We start from the raw sequence: 27,331 nt of genomic DNA on the forward strand, positions 1-27,331 counted from the left end.
TATGGAAAATGCATGGCGATTTTGCATTTTGAGAACCCTCTTTTGGTAGTCTTCGGCTTGAAAGATCACCCCGAAAATTCCAAAGCCCACACTAGGCGAAATAGTGCACTTTTATGGAAAGTTTGAAATAGATTCGTTAAAAGGTGCCAAAGTTATTAGCAACACAATAAATGTTTTTCTTATGGATAAGCTGATCTAACTATAACTATGCAGTGGCCCACACCTGGGACACAGTAGTTTTTTTGTCTGCACTAGCATGGACCGAAAAACATTTGTTTCGTCATGTCTGGCGGAAGCCTTTTTAAATCTGCAGCCAAATGCAGGCACGCATGCAAGTCTGCTCCCGGGCGGCTGTAGATTTAAGAATACATATTGATCCCACCTATAAGGAGCATGCAAAGACAGCTGCTCACTCAGGGCGGGAGCATTGTCAGCTCCCGCCCCATGCAGGGAGCCAGCTGGGTGCCCTAGGGTTCCCCCTCAGCCCTCAATTGTTGTTTGTGGTTGCCCTGGAAGGGCAACCACCTATATTGAGGGCAGGCCCCGGGAATGGGGTCCCTGGGCCTATTAAGGAAGAAGAGAGAGAGGAAAGAGAGAGAGAGAGGAGAGAGAGAGGAGAGAGAATGAGAATATGAATAAATATATATATATTCCCAGCAATTCGATCCGTTCATGCACGAGAGCGCTCCGCAGTGTGTGCTCGACCCAAGGGCAGGATCAGAGCCCCAATTGCAATTTTGGAGTACAAGAAGGGCGGCACAACCGGGTACTTTTTTAGAAGTTCTTTATTTCACCAACACTCCACCGACGCGTTTCAGCCTCACTGCCTCACTGCTTTTCTCACGGTCAGTGAGTCCTTTTTTGCTTTCTTCTTTAATACTGCCCCACTTGAGCCTTAAAGTGGCATTGTGGGATACGTAGTTTTAAAGCAAAATTCCATTAAAAACATTAATGACAGACAAAGGACTGGTGTGTTTAAATAATATGTATAGTACTTAGCGTCCCAAGTTATGTCCACTCAGGGGTGTATCATATATCATTTGTTTAAATGATTATCAGTTTTAGTGTGAAGGGTATAGTACCCAAGTTCTTATATTGTTTCTGTAGAGTTCATTTTTACTCCAGGTGTATGTGGAGATCTTCTCCAAAGTTCATGCCTCTGGGCTGTTTTGTTCGGAATCGGACAATGCAGCGTGATTCCATTTGTCGCAGAAGACCGACCGTGTCCCCTCCTCTTTCTGATTTGGTCAGCATTTTTAGTCCGTAGAAATTCATGGCTCGCCAGTCCCCACTTTGGCAGGTACTCAAATGTTTGGCTGTGGCATACAACATGTTCAGATTTTTCACAGCTCGGATGTGTTCCAATATTCTTTTCTTTAACATGCATGTGGTAGATCCAATATAATTCATTCCACATTTACACTCTATCACATAAACCACATTTTTTGATGTGCATGTGATGTATTGTTTAATAGGCATGTATTTTCCATCCGGTTCCAACACAGTCTTCATTTTTTTTCCTATTTTGCATGCTTTGCATGTGGTACATGGCTTGAAGCCTACATTTTGTTCCGTCCACCATTTTGGTTTATCAGATAAAGATCCACCGAGATTCATAACGACATACAACAAAGAAAGCGGGATCATAGCCAAAAAATGAAGAAATATTGGCATCTGATAAGCAGTGATCCGGATGTGGGACCATTGGCTGGAAAATATCCCTCCATCACGTATAAGAAAAACACATCTCTTCAAAACCTATTAGTGAAAAGCTACTTCCAAACCAAAGAACAACCAAAATGGTGGACGGAACAAAATGTAGGCTTCAAGCCATGTACCACATGCAAAGCATGCAAAATAGGAAAAAAAATGAAGACTATGTTGGAACCGGATGGAAAATACATGCCTATTAAACAACACATCACATGCACATCAAAAAATGTGGTTTATGTGATAAGAGTGTAAATGTGGAATGAAATATATTGGATCTACCACATGCATGTTAAAGAAAAGAATATTGGAACACATCCGAGCTGTGAAAAATCTGAACATGTTGTATGCCACAGCCAAACATTTGAGTACCTGCCAAAGTGGGGACTGGCGAGCCATGAATTTCTACGGACTAAAAATGCTGACCAAATCAGAAAGAGGAGGGGACACGGTCCGTCTTCTGCGACAAATGGAATCACGCTGCATTGTCCGATTCCGAACAAAACAGCCCAGAGGCATGAACTTTGGAGAAGATCTCCACATACACCTGGAGTAAAAATGAACTCTACAGAAACAATATAAGAACTTGGGTACTATACCCTTCACACTAAAACTGATAATCATTTAAACAAATGATATATGATACACCCCTGAGTGAACATAACTTGGGACGCTAAGTACTATACTTATTATTTAAACACACCAGTCCTTTGTCTGTCATTAATGTTTTTAATGGAATTTTGCTTTAAAACTACGTATCCCACAATGCCACTTTAAGGCTCAAGTGGGGCAGTATTAAAGAAGAAAGCAAAAAAGGACTCACTGACCGTGAGAAAAGCCGTATATATTATATATATATGTACATACATATATACATACACTAGCAGCCCGCCCCAGCGTTGCCCGGGGCAGAAGGGGGCTGGGGGCAGCATTTCAGGCTTGCGTGCACTCCCGCCCCGGCCCCCGCCCGCCACAACATTGTCTGTGTCCCGGACAATGTCGTGGCGGGCGGGGGCCGGGGCGGGAGTGCACGCAAGCCTGAAATGCTGCCCCCAGACCCTGAGCCTTACCGCAGTTGTTCCAGGCCAACCTCCCCCACTGGCTCCCTCCCGTCCCGTGTCCCAGAGCCTTACCTGAGCCACCGCTCCTCCCCGAGCTCCTCACTTCACAGCCGCTCCTCATCGTCATCACGTACGTTGCGGCCAGCGCTACGTCGTGGCCGTCAGCGTCGCGGCTGGCGCTACTTTCAGGGCACTACTTTTTTTTTAAGCTATATTTTTAAATGTACGTTTTTTTTTTATTTTCTATAGCCTATGTCCTTCTGCACACCCTGAGGATTACAGCAATATATTGGGTGTGTGGATTGGCGCTGTGGTTCCCGAGTTTACCCTGCCAAAAGGTTTGTGTTCTCTCTTTATAATAGTAGTATAGATATAATGGGAGCTTACTCTGCACATCCTTAACTTCCTGTGAAGAAGGGGCGTGTCGCCCCGAAACGTGTCGGTGAAATGAATTAAATACCTATAATGGAATGAAATTATTGGCAGCCTTAATTACTTACATCTCCTGCCGAGTGAGTCTTCAAAAGCTTTGGGCAATTGGTTGAAAAATAATCGCATGGCCGTCCTGACCATGGAAGACCGCACCATCGCTCTAATTGAAATGCGAGGCTGTGAAGCTGGAACTGTGTCTATGCCCATGGTGCGGCGCAGGAGATGCGGCCAAATGGGTCAGCAATTCATCCAGAGGCTCACTGAGGGAGATACATGGTTTTAATATTAAGGATGTACCAGGCCTTACTGAAGGAAAATATTGTGCCCCATGAATGGACTACAGGTCCCAACATGCCTCATGAAATCTCGTACTACACGTGAACCTACTACAGGTAATACATTGACATACAAACATAAAAAAAAGTAATGGGAGCTTACTTTGCACATCCTTAACTGCCTGTGAAGAAGGGGTGTGTCGCCCCGAAACGCGTCGGCGAAATTAATTAAATACCTATAATGGAATGAAATTGTTGCCAGCCTTAATTACTTACCTGCCGAGTGCGTCTTTAAAAGCTTTGGGCAATCGGTTGAATGTATATATATATATTTTTTTGGGGCTCCAGGGGTTGGGGTTTCCTGGAGCCAAAGGACAACCCTATGCCACATCGCTAAATTGGCTGTGTTCGAGTGGGTTGCCCACAGGGCCTGGCCCGGTGGCTAACCTCCCACCGTGCACGGCCAAAGGCTGTGTACAGCATGCAGTTGGCTGCCGGCAGGGGTTCGTTTTATGAATGGTAATAAAATAATACGTTTAGGAATTATTATTTTTTTTTAAACTAGAAATTCACTGGAAATTCCCAAGGTTAAACTAAAGTTATAGTGTATGTAGGAATCTGCTAATAATTTGCGATCCCTTTGCATTCTTTATTTGCGACTCGCAAATTGAGAGTCGCAAATAAGGAATGGCTTCCCATTCATTTCTATGGGCCTAGAGGCCCATAGGAATGAATGGGAAGAGCATGCGTAATTTGCGAGTACCTAATAGGTACTCGCAAACTGCACATGCAATTTCAAGGATGCAAGTGTTACAAAAGGATACCCTGTTGCACCCCTGAAATGTGCATGTGTGCACATGTGGCGCACATACATGCCCTAAGGGTATGTATGTGAGCAACAAGACACTTTGAAAAATGCAAAAAAGTGAATTTTTCTAGGAAAACGCAAATTACCAGCAACTTGAAGTTGGTAGTAATTTGTGATTCCTTAAAGCAATATCGTAATTTTTTGATGGCTACTAGAGTAGCATTTAGGGAATCGCAAATTGCGATCCTCTAAATGCTCGCGCAAAATAGAGAATCGCGAATTTTGTGATTCCTTGTATTGCAAGTGGGTTTTTTCTTCCCTACATTGCACACTACCATTTTGTGATTGCAAACTGTGAAATTCTGCGAATTTCACCGTTTGCGATTGCAAAATGGCTTGATACTTCTGGCCCTATAACTCGTGCCCTAACGTAACTATAACTTGCACCCTCGCAATGCACTGCTAATTTCCCCACATATTACATCACTAATGATAACTTCTATGACATAATTGATAATATCACTGCAACATTTGAAATGACATTTTTGATGAGCAAACTGTGCATGGCGGAGGTGTGAGTTCAAGCTATGAATCTATGCCAAACAGGAAATACAGGGTGTGTGTTCATCTTTGTGGAAGCAGATCAAGTGGAGGAAATGAAGCCTCAGATGGTGTCTGGGTGCAACCTCACTCGAGGTCAAACTGGTGCCGATGCAACAAGCAATAGGACAATTGGGGCCTCATTTTCTGGCCTTGGCATTGGTGTTAAGGTGTCTGAAACCAAAGTGGACTCTGTTTCCAGAGTCAAGACTGGAGCTGGAGGCTGCCCAGTTGTGGGCTATGAGGGTCCAGCTGAAATCGCAACAGTAGTCCAGGCAAATAACTGCTCAGCTCTGTAGGGCTGCAGGTGCATGGGAGGAGTTGGCAAGGCTCCAAAGAGTAAGAGCACGGCCTCTAGTAACTATCTGTTTAGGAGTGCAGGACGGCACTGGAAACTCAGAATGTGCCAGAACAAGGTGCAGGATCAACTCTGACGACGAATGACTTCTTGAGCAAGATTGAGATATACCATACTAACCCTGGGCCTTCTCAGGCTAGTGTGAGAGGCCTGAAGGGGTAGAGTCACACTTAAAATTCTTGTGCTTTTTTCTTCGATTTAGCTGAAGACTTTGATCGAGATGAAGACTGACCTCTGGAACGACTCCAGCAACTTCTGGATCTCAACGGGACCGGGTACAAATGTTCGACTTGGATCGGTCTTGTCTTGGAGTCTTCCCGTGTTTAGAGATGTAGTGTTTTGCATCACAATCTCGTTGACCTTCAGGGTCATCGACACACAATTAATGCAGGCCTCAGCACCAAGTACCACATGCAAATTTGATAAAGATCCGTTACAGAATTATTTTTCCGTGACAATCCCTACAGGGCATAAAACATGTTGTTTTGGGAGGTGACATGTTATTTTCACGCTGAAAAGTGAAATCAAGTTTAGAGTCTCAAAAAGACTAGAAGTAGCCACAGATTCTCAGTCTACGCAGTAATTACCACCCAGCTCCTAAAGAGATTTCAGATGATTCACAACTCAGCGGCCAGACTCCTCTTCAACCTTGCCAAATGGAAAAACATTACTTTCCACCTCAGAAACCTCCACACTGCCCCCCCCCCCCCCCGAAAATATGCCAATTCAAGGTGCTGATACATGCCTACAAAACCCTCCAGGACGAGAGACCAGAATACATCAACCACCGCTTGAACTACCACCAACCCTCCAGACACTTGTAGTCTGCCGCTCATACTCGCACTCACAGCATCTGGCAAAGCTACAGCGGAGGATGCTCCTTCTCCTACCTCACCACCAAGTCCTGAAACAACCTTCCCCTCCAATTCTGAACAGCACCCTCGAACACAAGTCAGAAAGGGACTCAAGACCTGGCACTTCCTTTCTGATTGCAGCATAATCCTAGCACCTGGATACCCTTATAGGTGATTAGCTGCGCTATAGAAATCCCGATTGATAGATGGGGACGCAGAAACAAAGGAAAGGATGTCAGCGTACAAGAGTGGTGTCCTTATATGCTTCCATATGCCATTTCCGGAGTGGAATAGAATCAGTGCTACAGGCCCACCTACCAGTGTGCAGAGGTACTGCTGAAAGAATTCTGGATCCAGTCTGAGGCCTGGGAAATATTCAAAAGGTGAAGAATTTGAGGCTAGATATCTCTGTCAGAACTATGTTTTAAAAAAATTCAAACATTCACTTTATAAAAGTGATTAAATGACAATTACGGTTGCAAATAAAAAAAAACATTGAAATGCCAGGATGTCAGCGTGCAAGAGTGACATCCACATAAGCTTCTGTACGCCAATTCCAGAGTTGAATAGTATCAGTGCTGAGCCACACAGGGCCACCTACCAGTGTGCAGAGGTACTGCTGAAAGTTTCCCGGATCCAGTCTGAGGCGTGGGGAATATTCAAAAGGTGAGGAATTTGAGGATAGATATCTCTATCAGAAATATGTTTTAAAAAATTCACTTTACAAACGTAATTAAAGGACAGTTATGGTTACAAAAAAACACAGAAATTCCAAAATTATGGTGATCTCCACAATCCAAACCTTGCACAACAGCCATGAAAATCATGACCACACACCAAATCAAGAGTTATAATCTCATCCATGTGACGGATGCAATTACAGATGCCGTAAACAATCTTACAGATTAAATATTCCATTAAACTTAACAGTATGTGAGGGATAAATAGGAGTGTAATACAATTTTGTGATTTAAGTATGTGTTTTTTTAATGATGTTGTGCTTTTACGTGTTGTTAAATATTGGTATAAATATTTTTAGGTCAGAAGAATCACATTTGGTGTGCCTTGGGCTATGCTCAACAGGGCCTGGTCACAGGGCCATGGCCCAAAGTGCCACAGGTTGCCAATCCAGGATGGCCTTGTGCAGAGGAGATTGGCTGCAAGGCTTGGTTTTTGGCCCCACCCCCACGACGGGCAACACTTGCACTGTAGGGTCTTGAGGCGGCCAAGCAGAGGGTGGCCACCAATGTCTGTAGAGGGTGGGGGAAGATTGGCTAACTCCAGTTTGACTTCACAAACACACAATGGCTCAGAGCCCCTGCGAGGTCCAACAAAGGCCCACAAGTTTTTTGAGTGTCCACAAATCCAAAATGGGGGTTTAACATGAACCTAGAGGACTTGTTAGGGGGTTCACAAAACCTGCTGCAAAATGTACTTGTTTTTTAAATGTAATCTAAGAGCGGGTCTATTGGGACAAAGGGTATACAAATGCTATCCCTGACCCTTAACGGGTCAGTTTAAGCATTACAGGACACACTGACTGAGACTGAGCTCCACATCCTGTAATGTGGCCAAAAGCAATTTATTTTCAGTTGCAGGCATCCAATTAAAAACTAATTGAATGGGCCCACAATAGATGACGGGAGAAAAAGCGCCCTCATCCACTAACAGCCCAGACACCTCCAACTTTTTAATCCTTCCAAATCAACACTGAACATTTTCAAATGCTACTTTTTAGAAATCTGCTAAACAGATTTACACCAGACCAAGCAAAGGCACTGCCTTGAGAAAAAAAGTTTGGTGCAATGGCGTTCAGTCTTTTTGCCTGTAGAGAGCAAAACATTATATGGGAGATAAAATGGGAAGCTTCTCTATTGACCACATCCATTCCCCATGATGGATCAGTACAAAACATGCTATGCTGACCCCAAATCGAATGAGCTTTCCCTGGGAATATCGAATGCAGATTTGTCATATTACATCAAAGGTATTAAGAAAACAACAAAAAATATTTTCAAAGAAAACTCTGTCTTAACCATAACTACAGAGTTATTAACACGGGCTCTCTATTATATGTACAGTGTCCTAAAACCTTGTTGAATTCATTAGTTATAATCGATAAAAGATCACATTCACAACTTTGTTAATGTTAATATGATTTGTAATGCGCATGATTCACCCCTGACGGGGATTCTCGGCACAGCGTAGCTCATAAACCAGTAAGAAAAAAAACTGTAATAGGCCACAAATAGTTACTTTTAAGAAGTTTCCGAAATTTACTATAGTCCACGTATTGATGTGTATGGAATGGGTGCTTATTCCAAAGCCGATGAGCCAGATATGAGAAAGATCTAGCTCCTGAACGAGGCTTGCTGATCAGTGGTACTGAGAGCTAAGCTTTCTCACTGAATTTTAAGGATCTGCTTGGACAGTAATGGACAAGCTTGATAGACAGATAACTCAAGACTTTTATCCATATAAGGACTTATGAGTCAGACAATATACCTTGAAAATGATTCGTTTACACATCGACAGCCAGTGACGTGAATTCCAAAAGAGGGGCAGATGCCGTCCTGGCATCTGCCCCTCTTAAAGTTTGTTTAAAATCGTCTCATTTATTCAAGCAAATAAAGCATTACAATAGTCCAAACGACTAATGACTAACGACCAGGGCTTGGACTAATGTTTTCCTCACTGCAAGCAGAAAGATGGGAAAGACTCTTCGTAATAGGTGTAACATATGAAAGCAGGAGTCCATGGTGTCCGCATTCTGTTCTTTCATAGTAAGCGATTGGTCAAGACGAACACCCAAGTTGTTTAGGACCAATTTCAGAGTAGGAGCTTGGCCAAGTTCAGAAGGTTACCAATCAGGTGACTAGAATTGTTGAGCCTTACCAAACAGCATAATTTCAGTTTTTTTGGCATTTAACTCAAGACAATTCTCTGTCATCCAATTTGCAACCGCAGTCATACCAGTTGAGAAACACACTTTGACGTTGCTCATGTCTTGGTCAAGAGTAAAGATTGGCTGCGAATCATCAGCATACTACAGTGGTTGGACGACAAACTTTGTAACAAGGTTGGCAAGGGGGGGGGGGTCACATAGATATTAAAGAGTGTGGGGTTCAGACAAGAGCCCTGAGGCACCCCTTATCAAGTTACAGGGTGCGTGACTTAGAAGGACCCAGACAGATGGTCTGTGTTCGATTGGTTAAGAAGTCCTTGAACCAAGATAAAGCTGTGCCATGGATTCCTACCTCCAGAAGTCTTTGAAGCAATCTGAAATGAGACACAGTATTGAATGCTGCAGAGAGGTCCAGCAATACCAGCAATGACAGAATGTTTTTGTCAAGAGAACACCTGATTAGGTCAGTCAAAGCGACCAATGTGGTTTCCATGCTGTGCATGGGTCTATAACCCGGCTGTGACATGTCCAACAACTTGTTAGATGGAAGATGTTCCATGAGTTGAGTGTTAATTTGACCTTCCAACAGCTTTCCTAATAGAGGGAGAAGAGAAATAGGACAATAGTTAGTAAGGTCCAGTGACAGATTCGTGTTTTTATGAATCGTAGTAACCAGTACTGCTTTCCAGGTACAAGGACATTTCCCAGGAGAGATGGATAAGTTGAATAATGAACTGACAGCTGGAGCTAGTTGAACAGCTAAAGATGCAGCAATACGGGATGGGCAAATATCTGCCAGAGACCCTGAAAATCTGGACATTGCCAACAAAATAGGAATACATTTGATCACTATCTTGCTCAGTTTTTTTTGGGGGGGGGGAGTGGTGGGGGGGGGGGGGGGGAACTCTGGTATATTTTGTTTATCTTTCCTTCAAAGTACTTTGTAAGGGAATGACAAAGAGCTTGCATAAATACTGTCTCCTGAGAACAGGCTTGCGGGTTTAGGAAGGAGTTCAGAACTTTAAAAAGCACCTTTGAAGAGTTGCCCGCCTGACTGATCTGAAGTGAAATGTGGGCTTTATGTGCTTTTTAGGTCACGCCAGTGCAGCGCGTGTGCTGCTCTTCGAGGCATGTTATTGTCAGGTATGGACTTGATTCTCCACCCACTCTCCGTCCATATTTTTCATTGGCTTGTGTCATTATCCCTTGTAAACTGTGCCTTTGTATTAGTCGATAGGCTTAGTAGTCCCTCCTTAGTACAGTCTTCTCTCATCTTGTAACCTCCCATAAGGACTGGCCCACTTTCGTGTGTTGGTATTCAGTAGGCTTTAATTACAGCCTCCGAGCACTATTTTGTTAAGTTGTTTTCACCGCCTTTGGTTTATTTGTGGTGCCGAACGCAACCGCATGTTTTAAAAAAAATAAATCGATGTATTCACTTTTTTTGTTGTTTTCAAGCGCCCTATGCTGCGCTTTCACTTTAATAGAGGCCATGCCACTTCCTTTGGCCCAGCCGCGTATAACGAAAGCATGGGGCGTTTTTACCAAAAAAAAAAAACATTTGTTTGTCAACTTGACAAACAAAAGCTTTTATTCAGTAAAAGCGCCCCTTACCGCGCTTTCACTTTAATGGCGGCTGCGTTCCCTTCTTTAGACGTGGCTTGTCTAATGTAAGGGGCACGGCCTCTATTAATGTGAAAACGCAGCATGGAGCACATGTAAACAAAATATATTTGCAATTCAATAGGTCTTGCATTTGCGAACATTTAAGCTATTGTCATTTACAATGACAATCGCTCAAACTCTCGTAAATGCGAAACCTAATGCATTGCAAAAGCTTGTTTTATATTGCAGTGATAATTCATCAAGGCTAGTCTATAAACCTCTTTATCAACTAAATTAGGGGAGGGACGCCATTGCGTCTCATGATTTTTGCAGAGGGTTTTTTCAGTGCACAGCACGGGTGTATACCAAGGAACATGTGTACCATGGCTGCAGTTAAAACAAGATTTTGTAGGGGCAATCTTGTCAAAAGCCAATATAGCAGTAAATGGTAGTCTGTTAGAGCTTTGTTAACATCAGAATCTTCTAAAATTGGTGAGAGTTTGAATTCATTAGAAAACACAACCGGAGTAAATTTGTGCCAGTGCACCTTTGGACATGTATAGCACGCTCTGGGTAAGTTGTTACAGTACACCCGATTGATTGTGCACAGTTACACTGTGATTTTAGTTTTTTCAATGAGTTTTTCATGACTTGCAAAAAAAACAACAACAAAAAAAACAGTAAGGGGTGTTATTTTTTGTTTGAGGCAGTGTTTGCCTTTCGGTACCCCCCACTTTCTCCTGAAGGTTTAGGCCGGTATGTATGTAGGTGGTACTTGTATGGCATGAACCTAGCTAAAAGGCTATACAGGTTAAAGACAAGCATAAAGTGACCGAGTGATACCAGAGGTAGCTGGTTTATGGATTATGATTTCATTGTGATGTAGTAGTCTTTAAAGAGGAGCATCTTCAAATCTTTGCTAAATTGGAGCAGTGTTGGTGCCGTCCTGATGGAGATGGAATCCTGTTCCAGATCCTGGATGCATAAATGAAAATAGCCTTCTGCTGCCTTGTTTTTTTCTTTTTTACATTTCTTAGTCTGCCGCTGATGGTGTCCCGGTTGCAAGTGTGCCGAGGACTACCAGAGATGGTGAGCTTATCTGCATGATAAGCAGGGGTGCTGCTCTTGGTGGCTTTGCAAATTATTCAGCTGGTTTTGAAGATGCCGTGGGCTGGCAAGGAGAGCCAATGTCATTCCTTCCGGATGTTGTGGTATGAGTATTTGCAAAGCAAACTATCACCTACAAGAGTATCCTGGCGCTGAGCAGGTTTTTGTGCTTAGTTTTGCCAAGCTAGGTTTTCAGCTTCTTGCGGAACTCAAGAAGCGAGGAGAAGACTCTGATGTCCAATTGGACTTCATTCCACACTTTAAGGAATGATGTGATCATATTTCACCAGACCCTGAAACAGATGCCCTACAGCACGTAGAATGCCCTAAAGGGGGTACCAGTATTAAGTCTGGAAGGTTAGGGGCAGGGCGTTATCATGATACAGATGGGAGAGTAAGAGGACTTGAACATCAGTTCTAAAGTTGCTTACTGGAGGAAATAGTTTCACTTTCTTTAGAAGAGAATGAAGGTACCAGGCTGTCTTTGTTCTTTTTGGCAATGTATTCATTGAGAGTAAAGCTGATCTCCAGGATGAGTTAAAGTGACTTGGCACTCAAAGTTGAGGTTCAAAGCTGTTAGGGTTCATGTAATTGAGCCAGATTTGTACCACTTATTATTCTTTCAAATTAAAAGTAATTCTGTCTTGATTGGGTTAAGCTCGATCTGCTAGACAACTAGGTCTGGATGATGTGCAGGAAGTGTTGTTTGAGGCACTGGATGACTGAAGCAGGTTAGACTTTCAAGGAGAATGGTGTATCATTGGCCTACTGGTGAATGTTGATGCTTATTATTTGTTTTTGAGCACCAAGCAGCTCCTTGTAGTTGTTAAAAATTAGGGGACAGTAAGGAACCAGTGGTGGCTGCCCACCAATTCAATTGGTGGGGTGAACAATTGGGGCATGGACAGGCACTGAAAAAAACTCAGCAATGCTCTTAGGTTTAACGACAAAGCTCTCACTCGTGGTCCGTTTTAAGCAGTTTATAATGGGACACGATTGTGAACACTGGAGTTGAGGCTAAAGTCACTAAGACTTTTCAACAGTGTCTGTCAGTAAATTAAAATACATTTAAATATAAGTAAAAGATTTACCTACCTTCTGCCTCTGCCGTTGGTGCTACTCCATCTCATAGTCAGTGGCTCCACCCGCACAGCCTCTGCCAGCTCCCCTCTTCCAATCAAGACGCTTCTCTCATGATCCACAGGGAGCATGACAGAAGCGTCAAGGTTGACTGGAGTGGGATGCCTCGACGGTCCTTTAGGCACTGGGGACCTGTGCTTGCGCTCCAACTGGCTGTATAAGACAGCCGGTGGAGAGGTTTACACTGTGCATGTCAGCCACAGTGACATGCACAGTGTAAACTGGTGGAGAGAGTACCACTCCCCTGCTGCCAGTCAACAGCAGTGTCCCAGCCTCCAAACACAGTTCAGGCTGGGGAAAATGAAAAATAAAATGGCATTAAATTGAATTTATTACCATTTTATTTTTCACCTTTGCGGCACTGGCAGCAAGGGGCGACGCTCCTCTGCCCTAATAGAGGGGCCGCCGCTGTAAGGAACCCTCGGGGACTCCACTGGTAATAAGGTCATGGCATGCTCCCCGTTGGTCACCAACCACTAATAATTCTGATTTGGTTGGATGCTCCGGATAAAAGCCTGCATGTACACATTAATTGTATTAATAGGTGTGCCTCATTTATTTGGGGCATCCAAGTAATGTTCTAAAATGTCTTAAGTATTCGCGTTTAGCCTGCCTTCAGTGTTAGGCCTCTAGAAACACTTAAGTAATATACCTGCAGAACAGAATTGTAATTTTAGATGTAAATGGTCTATCACTTTCTAGGAGTTACTATAAAAGATATTGGGCCTTAAAATAAGAGACGCAAATGATTGTGATGCTTATAAAATGTGAGTATACTTTTAAAATAACTGCTGCCTTGAAAGTACTATAAATGCAATGTGGCCATCGACACAACTTACTCAGCAACTATGCTGCATTGGTTACTGACAACGTGATTTAGTTGGTTGACAGTTGGGATATGGTCAAAACTGGCACTGCCTTAGGCAGGCACTGTTTTGAAGGGTGATCTGCTGCACTGGAGGTGAACTGTACTGAGATGCACCATTGCAGGCTGAGAGGGCAGTGCTAGCAGAACAATGGTGCATGAGAGGAGGCAGGCCACCGTAGGATCACTGCACGATGGCTCGGTGATGTTGACTGGGTAGAGCAGTAGTAAAAGAGCACTGCAGAGTTTAGAGTGGTTAGAACATAAATATAGGGCAAGACTAAACCGTAGAGATATGCTCGAGTACTGAAGGTTGTGTGTAATATGAATGTAGGGCACGGTGTAGATTAAGAAGAAAGGTGAGAGACAGCAGTGTTGGGAGAGTGTAGGGTGGGCTTATGGAACAACTTATTGCAAAAATAGGGACTAATGCAGGGGGAAATTACAAATGGGCAGTGCTTTAAGGTGGAACATTCCAGCGTTGTGGGGTTAATAGCAGGGTGTCTAAAGAATCCAGCAGTGCTGCAAGGTGGACGTCACACTGCAGCAATATGGGAGCCCAGAGTTGGCAAAAGGGTGAGCGCACAGAGAGGTAGCGCTTTGCTCCACAAGCAGTGCTATCCTTTTGCCTTTAAAAAAATCTAAACATATTGTCACTATCCCAAAATGCTACATTGGTTTCTGTCCTTGATGATTTTGCCAAAAAGGGGCCATAGGAATTTGGATGGTGTCCAACAAAGTTTAATATTGAGCTAAGTAGGGTCTGAGGTCTTACCACTGCAACGGGAAACCACAATTTAATCTTAAAAAAACAGGTTGAGGGACCCAAGCTTCACAATTGATCTGAAAAGGAAAAAAAACGTACAAGTTGATAAGGAGCGATGTGTGATGAGTTTGCACCATTTATCATAAAATCTAGTGGCTAGCGTGCAATGTATGAGCCAAGCAACATATTTGAAAACTGAGGTTATATTTGGGTGTGGTTCAAAATATAGATGCTTAATGAAACCCTAACCTATATTCCTCTGACTCCCTTATATAACTAGCAAACTGAAGATGTAACAAGAGCACTGGAGTTATAACCGAATCATTACTGTTCTTAAAATATTAAAATTAGCACTGAACTTTGCGTTAAGTGTTAGGCTTTGGGGGCATGCAACTCCTTATTTGTGTAAGTAAGCTGTGGTTATATTCAATAAAAAAAAATTGAGCCAAAAGAAAGGTCTATACAGTCTTCAAACAGATCAGATCACCATATAGAAGGAATTTATACACTAGGGCTTCATGCACAACGATGGAAGACTGCGGTGGAGAATCCGGTCTTGAAGCCTGGAGAAGAGATCAGGACACCACAGCACCTTCATGTGAGGCCTCTTTGAAATCTGTAAGGCGATCCAAAAACCGCCCATGCTAGGTTATTTTTGAGTGATCAGAATCATCTTTGTCCTGGAGTTTTCAGTTTGATGATGACTCATTAGCAGTCATGGTGTGCGTTGCGTTAGGGAATCACAAAGACCGCTCTTCAAATGAGCACTCCTTGCGACACAGCTTTGTGGAAACTGGAAGCAAAGTCTGGGCATTTTCTGTAATCTTCATGTATAAATTAGTTAAGTTGGGGAACAGAACACTCTTGAGAAATGTTGCGCGGGACTGTTTAGAACCCAACCATGGTTATGTTAGGAGGTTCTGCTTCCACCTTTTACACACTGCAAAGTGAACAGCTTCCATGCTCAATCAGACCCGCTTGGTTTGTCCTTAGCGGAGAGTCCATCCCACCGTTCAACAAAGTTCAGGATGTTAAATTTCCAGAAGAGCAGAGATTCGTATTGCTCTTCATTCAGACAGATGAGAATTGGCATCAGGGTCTTGGGACCGAGGCATGTCCCCTTGGTATCCCCGGGGCTCCCAAAAGTGAACTCTTGAAACAGCGTCAGGTACTCAATTCACAGTTCGCTTAGCACCATTCGCAGCGGCGGCAGGTGCTGTCCTTGACCCCAGCATGGGGCTTCCTGAAGGGAGCTGCGGAATAGTGGTAGTGGTGATAGTATTTTAACTACACTAAGAGAGGTTATTTATTCTGGAACCTAACTAATCTCAGGTGTGGCGAGGACATACAATTAGACCAATTCCAATAATAAGAATAATTCCAAAATCCTATTCATATTCTACAAGTGATCCAGCATCACCACAGAGTGCCCCTTCATGAAAAGCTTGCTTTAATCGATCAATAATCTTATAAAGCGCAAATACTCTCCCATGAGGGTCTCAAGCCACTTTAGCAGTAGCAGGAGGCCCATGCTGGGTGAGGCGAAAGCTCCAGAGAGTCAAAACGCAAAAGACTCCACAGGCGCGCCAACACTAGGTAACTTTCTCCTAAGAGATCTAAGGCCCTCAAACCTTTCTGTTGATGTACCATAATAGCGTCAAAAGCCACATTTTTGTCATAGTTTCTCTCTTGATTCCCTTGCACTAAGCTATGCTTTTGCGATATACGCCTTCTGTTTTAACTTGCACATTGCTCCAAGTTGAATAGGCTGTGCTACAAATACTGCAGTAAATTAATAAAAAGCAGGAAACTGTGCAAGGGACTGGCTAGTTCTGTCAACACATAGCCTGAAAAACCCTAGTCTCAGGTTCATGCACCCAGCGGCATCAACTAACCAACATAGCACTTCACCTGTGTTTGTAAATAACTGCAAAGGTGGAATGCACTTGCACTTACCTGACTTGCTTTTCAAGCTGCAAAACTCGTTCATTCTGGGAACTGATCTGAGCATCCCGCTGACGGACAGACTCAATGAGGTATCTGTATGGTTGCTGTGCTTCATTCAACAAGGAATTTGCTCTGTCAAGCTACAAATGACAAAAAAAAATTATTTTCAAAAAAAGTGTTCACACCAATGACCAATGCAGAACTTGCATCGTTTTTATATGTTTATCAATTATTTTTCTTTTCAGACATATCAACAATAGGCCCACAACACGTTCACCCCGCTACGTAGTAAAAATCTTTGAGTACTCTTTATACAAGTGCATAGTTTTCTGTTATTACTCTAACTCTATCTGCAAAGGAAGGCATGAAAGAAATTAAATGTTTCTGTTTTATTAAGTCCAAGCAAGAAACTTTCTGGCTACTTTGCAGGAATATATGTGGTGGCCAGAGGTTCTTCTAAGCAAGAATGTCGCTTTTAAGATAGGCAATGTGTGCACTGTCTGGTCCCTTGTGGTGAAGAAGAGCCTTACTGCATTATTTAGGACTCGCGTTTCATCAGATCCCTGATGAGGATGGCTGGATTGGTCTAAGGAGAATACATCAGTCATGAAAGGCTTTCCAGAAAAGAACTGCTTTTAGGATCTTCTTAGAGGTGGCCAAGTTGCAGAAAGTTCTCAAAGGAGCTTTCAACATGTTTGAAAGTATGCAGATTTGTACCTTGAAGGACTGGCTTCTGTGTATAAAGTGGTTGTAGATCTTCTGGATTGTCATAGCAAGGGAGCATGAGTGAGTTGGAGAGGGGTCAGTTCCCAGGTAGTCCAACAATATACAACAGTGCATTTTAACATTGGACATAGGGTCTACTTTTAAGATCAACTGGCAGACTTTTAGTCTGTTAGTGTGGTATAGGACACACCTTCCCCATACTAAAGAAGTGAGTCTGGATATATTTAGGGATCCATGCCTCCAGGATATAGGTCATGAAAACAGGTTTCTCCTCCTCTCCTTAGCAGACTCCTGCAGGTACGACAGAAGCTGCCTTGCAGACAAAATGCAAAAAACAACAGGTGATGGACAGAATGCAGAACAATGTCATACATTCACCCCAGTACAGAGATCTGGGCCCAAATCCATCGTTTTTTTGCTCACCATGCCATTCCAGTTTGAACCCAGCCATATGCAAATCAGTCTTGACCCTGTGCCCCATGGGAACAGTCCAGCCCAAACTGCCAAGCCAGGTCCTCCCTGGACTGGAAACAAGCATTTTGTTTTGCATTTTTCACCCCGAGTGGGATGGGTATGCTCAGACGTGAGTCCCATGGTCTCCACACCACTGGAGTCAAGCTATCCTGGCTGAAGACGGCTGATAGCCAGAAACCGGTCCTAGGATGCTTGATTCCGGTCCAGGAAAGACATGGCTCGGCAGTTCGGGCTGGACTGTTCCCATGAGGCACAGGGTCAAGGCTGATTTGCATATGGCCATGCCTGACCTGGGGTGGTGTGGAGTGCAAAGAAACGATGGATTTAGGCCCAGATCTCTGTACTGGGGTGAATGTATGACATTGTTCTGCATTCTGTCCATCAACTGTTTTTTTTGCATTTGTCACCCCGAGTGGGATGGGTATGCTCAGACGTGAGTCCCATGCTCTCCACACCACTGGAGTCAAGCTATCCTGGCTGAAGACGGCTGATAGCCAGAAACCGGTCCTAGGATGCTTGATTCCGGTCCAGGAAAGACATGGCTTGGCAGTTCGGGCTGGACTGTTCCCATGAGGCACAGGGTCAAGGCTGATTTGCATATGGCCATGTCTGACCTGGGGTGGTGTGGAGTGCAAAGAAACGATGGATTTAGGCCCAGATCTCTGTACTGGGGTGAATGTATGACATTGTTCTGCATTCTGTCCATCAACTGTTTTTTTTGCATTTGCAGACAAAATGCGTCATGGTAAGTCTATCAAGGCCAAGCAACACTGGTGAATTGTCAGTAGAAACGTATTAACCCCCCAAAGCTGAAGGTGCATTTGCACTACTCTCATTATAAAGCTCTCTCCCCTGCTGCAAATTTTCTTCGCATTTCGGAAGCAATTAAATTGGATTTTTGGTAGTATTGCAGAGGTGCCAGTATTGAAACTTTTGAAACACAATGTTCCAATTGAGGGGCCAGTGTGATGCAACGTCCAGTAGTATACCTACTGCCAAACTGATTTCCTGATTTCTGAGCGACTTTCCTCACCCATGCCTTAGGTATTCCGTATTAAGCAATATACAAAGTAGAATATTTTTTAAAAATATGTAAAAGTTATTAAGACTCGCAGGGTGACAAGCCTATTTGCAGATTATTTATCAAAAATATAACTTTCTGGTTTACTGGGAACATTGGCCAATAAGATGCACATTTATTTAGATATTTGTTGGATGGGACAACTGTATTGTGAGTGTCTAAGTTGATGTGATCGGAAGAATCCACCTATCTAGTAGTTATCAGAAGAGCTTTTCAAACCATATACATATCTGCATGCTAAATTCTACAGAAGAATGGCTCTCTTGCACCATTTGGCTAATATCTCCCTAATTTTAAGTCTATCCTCCAGGTTAGTCATATCAGTGTGCACCTCACAATAAGTTATAACAAGCATTTTCAATGCAATAGGTCTCGCAATTAAGGGATTTTAAGCAATTGGCACGGTTAATGATAATGCCTTTTATGTATGTGTTTTTCAAAGCAAAACATATATAAAAAGGCAAATGTCATTTCAAATGCTAAGAGCTCAAATTCTCGCAAATGTGAGACCACTTTATTGGTGGCAGCGCTCCTTTCTTTAGACGGTGCTCGTTGTATTCAGGTTACAGTGAGTAACGTCTAAAGAAAGGAGTGCACCGAACATTAAAGTGAAATCAAGTATGGGGCACTTCTACACAAAGTGTAAAGATAAATTAAGAAAGAAAGCTTTTATAGCACGGCTGCTAAAGTGAAAGCGGTTGCCCTGTAAATAAAATAAATAAGCGTGGCCACTAAAATGAAAGCGACCGGCACTGTAAATTAAGTAAATAAATATGTGCGTCCGTTGATGTGAAAGCAGACCGTGCCCTAAATTAAATAATTAAATGAGCGCAGCCACTATAGTTAAAGTGGACCACGTTGGAAATGAAAAAATATATGACTAATAACAATATAAAAGGTGGTGGTGGGCTGTGACGTTGGTGGAATGGGGTAGATCATTAAAGAAAATAGTGCTCACCAACTAGATGAAGCAGACCGTGAAAGAACACAAGTAAAAATTCCAGTCGTTATGGTGCTCGCTGTATTGAGGTTACATTGAGCAACGCCTAAAGAAAGGGGCGTGGCCAACATTAAATTGAAAGCACGTATGGGGCGATTTTACACAAAGTGTCAAATTAAAGAAAGAAAGAAAAAGCTTTTGTAGCATTGCTGCTAAAGTGAAAGCAGTTGCTCTGTAAATTACATAAGCGCTGCCGCCTAAGTGAAAGCAGACCGCGCTGTAAATTAAATTATTAAATGTGCGCAGCCCCTATAGTTAAAGTGGACCACGCTGGAAATGAAAAAATACATGACTAATAACAATATAAAAGGTTCCGGTGTGCTGCAAAGTTGTGGGTGGAAGAGGGAAGATCATTAAAGAAAATAGTGGTTACCGACTAGATAAAGCAAACCGTGTAAGAACACAAGTAAAAAGTCCAGTCGTTATGGGAGGTTACAAATGCAGACAAATCTGTACCAAGGAGAGACTACTAAGTCTATTCACATATGAAAATCAATGATTTGAAAAGAACAGTAACAGGAGCCAATTGAAAAGATGGCCGGAAAATGGGTGAAGCTTCTATGCCATACCTTAATACAGCATGCCTCGCAGAGCAGCACATGCGTTGCCTATGCTCGACCTAAAAATGGCATGTATTCCCAGACAGTCCCAAATATCTTCTCCCTCTGTTTCAAGAATGCTGGGGTGGCCATCTCTCTTGGTTTCAACTAGGCCAGTGTCTATGCAATTAAACCCTATTTCTATTTACTTTGAGGATGGATTTTATGTACTTTAATTCATGATTCATTTATCCTCTTTGCTGCTATTGTTCTCTCCATGCTGTTATTAGCATCTTCAATTTGATTTAGGTTTGCTGCATGGATTAAGCTACATCAACCTGTGCGACTACACAATGATCTTCAGGAGGTTGGACCTTTCATTAGTGTCTGTATGTCTCTTTGTATAGTTGTGCCTCTATTTCTAGTACAATAATGAATAAACAGAGAATATCTTAGAAATTAGACATTGGTTCACAGGCCAAAATCTATATTGCATCATCAACTCTATGCCGGTGTACGTATTGTTTACTATATCGTATAAACAAATGTTATGGCTTACGCATCCCTTCCAGAAAGGATCACAAGTCATTGGAATCTACCAGTATAGTGGAAATTTGTTTGTTTGTCTTTTCAGCTATGTAATCAATTGCCCAAATATGCAAGATCAGAAATTTTCTCATTAGGCAGAATTACTCTTCATCTGTATAGACAAAATTAAGCAGGCATCAATTCAGTATGGATGGAAAAACATGGGCATACATTTTAATACCACAGCTTAAGAGTGATTGGGTGTGTGCATGGAAGCAGAATAAGTAGTTTTTGAAGGGAGGGGGTGCTCGAGGAGATTCAATAGTGTGGAGAACCTGGAAAGACATTATGGCCTGGCATGGGAGACTACCAAGGAACAGCAGCCCTGCAGTACAAGGAATATACACTGATGAGTCTCCAGACAATAAACATAAATCATATAGAAGGGAGATGTATCCAGGGCGTCTGCAAGATGAAAGGGAATGGGTGGAATTTTTCAGAAGTGTTATTCTGTTTGATGAATACGTGGTGCAGATACGGTGTAGAAATGTATATTCTCTCTATCCCAAAACACTATATTGGATCCTGTCCTGGAAGATTTGGCCACAGAGAGGCCCTGGGAATTATGATGATGTCGTGCAAAGTTTAATATTGAGCTAAGTAGGGTCTGAGACCTTACCACTGCAAAGTAAGAATACAATGTATTCTTAAAAATACGGATCGAAGGACACAAGCTTTATAAGAGGCCTGAAGAAGAAACAAAACAAAAAAGGTTGAGCAGGAGCAATGCATAATGAGTTGGCACCATTTAAATCAGAAAAGCTAGTGGTTTGAGTGAAGTGTATGAGCTGGGCAGCCTATCTGAAAATTGAGGTTTGATATTTTGTGGTTAAAAATATAGATGTTTCTTCTATGCTTAATGAAACCCTTAGCCGTATCAATCTGATTTCCTGACATAACTAGTAAATTTAAGGTGTGACATGAGCACTGAAGGTATGACTGGATACTTACTATTCTTAAAATAATAAAATTGGCACTGAACATTGGATTAGAGTTTAGGCTTTGGGGACTGGCAACTACTTATTTGCATGAATAAACTGTGTATATTTTCAATAAAAATGATTGTATGGACATTTCTTTCGGGTTCAGTCTACAAATAGATCAGATCCCCATTTTGAAAGAATTTAGACACTAGGGCTTCATGGACAATGGTGGAAGGTTTTAGTTGAGTATCCGGTCTTGAAGCCTGGAGAAGAAATCAGGACACCACAGCACCTGCATGAAAGGCCTCTTCGATATCTGTAAGAAGATCCTTGTCCTGGATTTTTTTTCAGTTTGATGATGACTTTCATTAGCGGTGATGGTGCGGGTGGGATTAGGGTATCACAAAGGGTAGTTCATCAAACGAGCACTCCTTGCAACACAGCTTTGTGGAAACTGGAAGCAAAGTTTGACCATTTTCTGTTAGCTTCATTTGCAGTGGTGGGGGACAGTGATTTAGAATGGTAGGGTGGGGAAAATGTGCAAGGGTGTTAGTAATAAGAACAAATACCTGGTGCTGACGGTCGCCTAGAGCTCCTCTGCTTCCACTTCCTGGTCCTAGCAGTCCCTGTACCAGCATTAGAGATTCCCCATCCAACCCCTGCACTGCTCTCAGGCATAAGAACAGCATGTGGATTGGCCTGAGAGGCATGGATCAAGTCTCGATCAGGCACAGGGAGTCTATGCCGTTTCTCCAACCCAGCTGTGCAATACAGCCCAGTTGGAGAAACCTAAGTATATATGCCATTTTGGATGGCCCAAGACAGGCGGCCAAACTGACATGTGCACTTACTGCTCCTCCCCCTATCTCCCATGGCCTGGCCCACCCCTTCCTGCACATACTTGCACAGCCAGCAGCTGAAAAATAAAATATTAAAATATTGTTTTATTTCTCAGCTGCTGGCTCTGAGCCAGTGGGTTGACCCTCCTCCGCCATTGCGGAGGAGCCGCCCTTGTTTATTTGCAAGTTAGTTAAGTTGGGGAACAAAGCTCTCTTGAAAAATGTTGTCCAGGCCTGTTGTATAAAAACCAACCATGGTTAACTTGAAAGACTCTGCTCAAAGGTTTGCTTCCACTTTTTACACCCTGCAAAAGTAAACAGCTACCATGTTACAAATCAGTGCCAGGTTTGAAATCAATCAACAGGTTCCTCAGCCTGGTCCCTCCTCCTTTGTTTAACCTCTTAAGTGCTGAGGTTTCTCCACCTCATTGCGGAACCCTTTTTCATATTCGATGTAGTTTTTCCTTCTTGCATTTTTTCCACATAAGATATCCTGGCAACAATTTTGCCCTTTGTTCTCCGCATGTTAGGCATACTAAAAGTACCATTGGTTTGCAGCTTAACTTAGGAGAATCAAGAAAATGGACAAAATGGAATAACGTTTTTTTTTCTGGAAAAAATAGAAAATGGTGCAGCTCAAGAAAGTCTGTGGAGTTCGTCTAAAATTTGGCATCAACAAAAGGTATGCTGTGGTAAAATCACCCTGTTCCTAGCTATCTGAAGTAGGTAAAATAGGCAGTGGTGGGGGGGAAAATATTTTTTTCCACCACAATTTTTCCAAAGGGGAATTCTATATTTCCAATTTCTGCAGTTTCTACATACTTCTTTCTAGTCAATAGAAAAAATTCTGAACTAACACTGAAAATATTAGTGTAGCTCGATAAAAACAGCCCTGGTGACGGGAAAGACCTGAAAACTCAACATGGAGACCGCAAGACTTTATCCTGGAATTTCAATATTTTATTTAAGTACAAGCAGTGTTTGGGCCCATTTTCAGCCAACATCCATGGACATCTACCACCCCAGACATTTCTGAAAAAGTACACACCAAGAAGAGTCTAGGGTGGAGTGGCTTAAATGAAATACTCCCACTTTTACTTATCCAGAATGTCCTGCAATCACCAAACTAACAAAATCACAGATTTTATGCACTTTTCTGAGAGAGAACATTTCAGAGTCTGCAGGGATCGCCAAAAGTCCAAACACCCTCAGCTCCCACACTTCTCCCAGTAAAATAGTACAATTTGTGGGAAGGGCGTCGGCCGCAGCAGGAAAGGCCCCAAAACACAATAAGGCTCCATCAAGATTTTCCCTTGGAATTGTAATGTGTCTGGGGATGTGTCTGGGGATGCGAGTAGCTGGAATATTTGGGACCAGGTTTGGCTGGCACACAGGATCCACACAAGTCACACCATCCAGGATGCTTTTAGGTATCAAGGTTTAGTTAAATGCCTATGGTTGGCAGGGTACCCCGGGTGCCAGCTGACCCACAGCCCAAATACTGCAGTCCTTCCCCATGGCAAGAGAGAGGAAATAGGGATTCCTTTGGGGGTGGGTTTAAAATTTGGGCTTGCTGAGAGAGAATAAACCACCCATTTTGCGTACCCTTGAGGACAGAAATTCTGTATGGTGTCCATGGGATGGGGCCAACATGAAGACTGTCAAGTACCCAATCCCATTGCTTTTCTAAGGTAACCTGTATGGAAAATAAATGTAGGTTCTAGATTACATATTAAATGCACTGTCATTGTTTATGGAGCAGCAGAACGGTAATTAGGGGCACCTGGCACAGACAGGCATAGTGCACTCGATTGCAACAAAAAACATTAGGGTGCAATCACAGCTCCATCTTTCTTTTTTTATAATATTTTTATTAAAATACATTTTTAGCTTTCCATCCAGCAATCGTCATATAGCATAGCACAACATACTTATGGTACAATCAAATTAATAATCAAATTAACATAGGCTTTTATACAATAAGAAATAAATTGCATGCAGTCCGTATTACAGCATGGGCAATATGCTTCCGGGGGCGAATTTCCAACCTAAGAAAGCTCTCTTCTACATATTACACCATATGCGAAGAGAAAACAATATTGATAGGAGAGAGAGTAATTAGAAAAAGAGAACAAACAGGGTATAAAAGACATAGTGGGAAATTATTCCAAACAGTCAAGCCAACTCCAATCCCTCCTTCCATCTCCGTATAGGGTCCCAGATTCTCAATCCTAATTGTCTCCCTCCCTTGCCTTTCCGTGCATAAATTGCTTTTTCTAGATTATAAGCAGCCAGAAGACTTGCCAACCATTGTTGTAGTACCGGGGGTCTTTTATCCAACCAGGCCCTAGCTATACCTAATCTATAGACTGCCATAGCTACAAACATAAATTCCCAATGAGGGATATCAGAGTCTGGGCTGACCCCTAGCAGTATCAAAGTCGGTGTAAGTACAACTTGAATTCCTACTGATCTATCTAAAAATACCTCCAGATCTTGAATAAGCGTATGAAGTTGAGGGCAGGTGGCAAAGATGTGAACAATATCCGCTTCTTGGAAGTTACATCGTGGACAGCTAATCCCCGAGGTGCTGCCCCACTGTGCTAACCTGGCAGGGGTGTAGTAAAGGGAATATAATGTTGTATAGTGCTGTGCCTGGAGCGGGCCAGAGCAAAGGACCGTACAGCCTAAGTCTAGTGATTCCTGGAACCAGTGTGTTTCGATACTCAGTTTCTGTGCCCATTTAACACCGTATTTACAAAGATCATCCGGTTTCCCTGCTGCTAAACATGCATAAAAACTACGAATCGTACAATCACCCCCTTTCCCTATTTTGTCAAGAATTTCGTTATTGCCAAAGCCTGCAGATCCGCCCTGCTTAGTGCTCAAGAAACTCCTAACTTGTAGGTATTTAAAAAAAACTCCTACTGCCTATATGGTATTTAGATATTAATTCTGTGAACTGTACAACCCCCCCCCCCTAGTTCCACAAGATCCCTGATTTGTACTATCCCTTTATTGGCCCAACCAGCCATAACGGAGTCCGCAAAAACTGCCTCTGGAAAAGATCTATTTCTTTACAACCGTGTATACCTATTAAATCTCTCCAGCCCGCATTTTTTCAGAAATGCAGCCCAAATCTTGACAGCAGCATTGACTGTTTTAAACCTGGTCCTTTTAAATTATGCACAATCAGTACAATTTAAAAAACAGTTTTCCACCTCTGCTCCCAAAACCACTGCATAGACGTCTGTAGAAGTGCTAGTAATCCTTTGGTCTCCTCCAGCACCTCCAATCAAACCCTGCATGTATTGTAATGCCGCCGCCCAATAATATAACCTAAAATCCGGGGCGCCCCCATCCACCTTTCTCTCTTGGAAGAGAACTAAACCTATATGCCCTTCTTGTTTTACCATGTGACAAAAATAAACCTATTTAAAATGAACTCTAGTGCATGAAACCATTTACCCTCAAAATATAGGGGGATAGCTCTAAAAAAGTAAAGAAATTTGGGCAAAATCAACATTTTAATAACGTTGGTGCACCCAACTAGGGATAAATGAAGGTTATTCATTCTTTCAAGATCTGACCTTACTCTTGTCTTTAGAGGAGCAATGTTCTGCTCCACCGCCCTGTCCAGCTCTGCAGATTTCTCAATCCCTAGATATACTGCTGAGCTAATGACCTGAACATCATTACAGCATGTATGGGAATTTTTAACAATCTGTGTCTTAGCACTGTTAAGTCTGTAGCCTGAGACCTGGCCAAATTGCTCAGCTTCAAGTTCCACCTCTCTAATAGCTATAATAGGGCTTGATGTTAAAATAGCCACGTCATCCGCGTAAGCCAAGGTTTTAAACTCCTTACCGTTTACACTTAGTGAAGGAATATTAGGGTTAGCTTCTAGAGTTTCAGAGCAACAGGTCCATATAAAGTGCAAACAACAGGGGGGAGGAGGAGCAGCCCTGACTATTCCCCCTGCAAATCTTAATCAGAGCAGAGTGCCCTCTATTCACTCTAATTCTGGCTGTAGGTTCTCTATACAGGGTCTGGATAGCCTTTATGAAGCCTTCCCCTATGCCATACCACTTCATTACGATCAAGAGGTAATCCCAGGAAACCCTATTGAACGCTTTCTCTGCGTCTAAGAATAATGCTGTCATAGGGTCTCTCGGGACTGCCACCGCATCAAACAAGGTAATTACCTGTCTGACATGCTGGGTGGTACCTTTACCTGGAATGAAACCATGCGTGATGGACTGACCAGGCTCCCGATGATTCTTGCCAGTCTTTTAGCTAGTATTTTAGAGAAAACTTTGGCATCAGCGTTCATTAGGGTAATTGGTCTATAAGACCCAGGTGCTAGTGGGGGTTTCCCTTTCTTCAGAATTACCATGATGTCCGCCCCCCCCCATGACCTAGGAATCAACGCCCCTTGTTGTGCCTGCGTCAAAGTATTAAAAATATCCAGGATCAAAACTCCTTGAAACACTTTATAAAATTCTACCGGGATCAGATCTGGGCCAGCAGCTTTTCCAGAGGTCAGGCTACCCAGAGCTTCAGAAATTTCCTCTAGTTGAATTGGTAAATCTAAAGCCATCTTCTCTTCCTGGGGAAGAGCAGGGGTTAGAATGTTACTCAAGTACCCCGAAATATCTACCAAATCATTTCCATTGTCTATACTGTAAAGATCTGCATAAAAGTGTCTAAAAACTTCCCTCACATCAT

General features: G+C 42.8%; 1 protein-coding gene across 1 annotated transcript in view; it reads right to left on the reverse strand.

Moving 5' to 3' along the window:
- Window positions 1-27,331, reverse strand: part of PIBF1 (progesterone immunomodulatory binding factor 1) — a 797,165-nt gene that overhangs the window by 210,439 nt on the left and 559,395 nt on the right. Inside the window, exon 15 of the mRNA XM_086933412.1 lies at window positions 16,443-16,573. Coding sequence (XP_086789538.1) covers window positions 16,443-16,573 — 131 coding nt within the window. The remainder of the gene's footprint in view (window positions 1-16,442; window positions 16,574-27,331) is intronic.

This window comes from Lissotriton vulgaris, chromosome 8 (genome assembly GCF_964263255.1).
Source record: "Lissotriton vulgaris chromosome 8, aLisVul1.2, whole genome shotgun sequence".
NCBI classification, from domain to species: Eukaryota; Metazoa; Chordata; class Amphibia; order Caudata; family Salamandridae; genus Lissotriton; species Lissotriton vulgaris.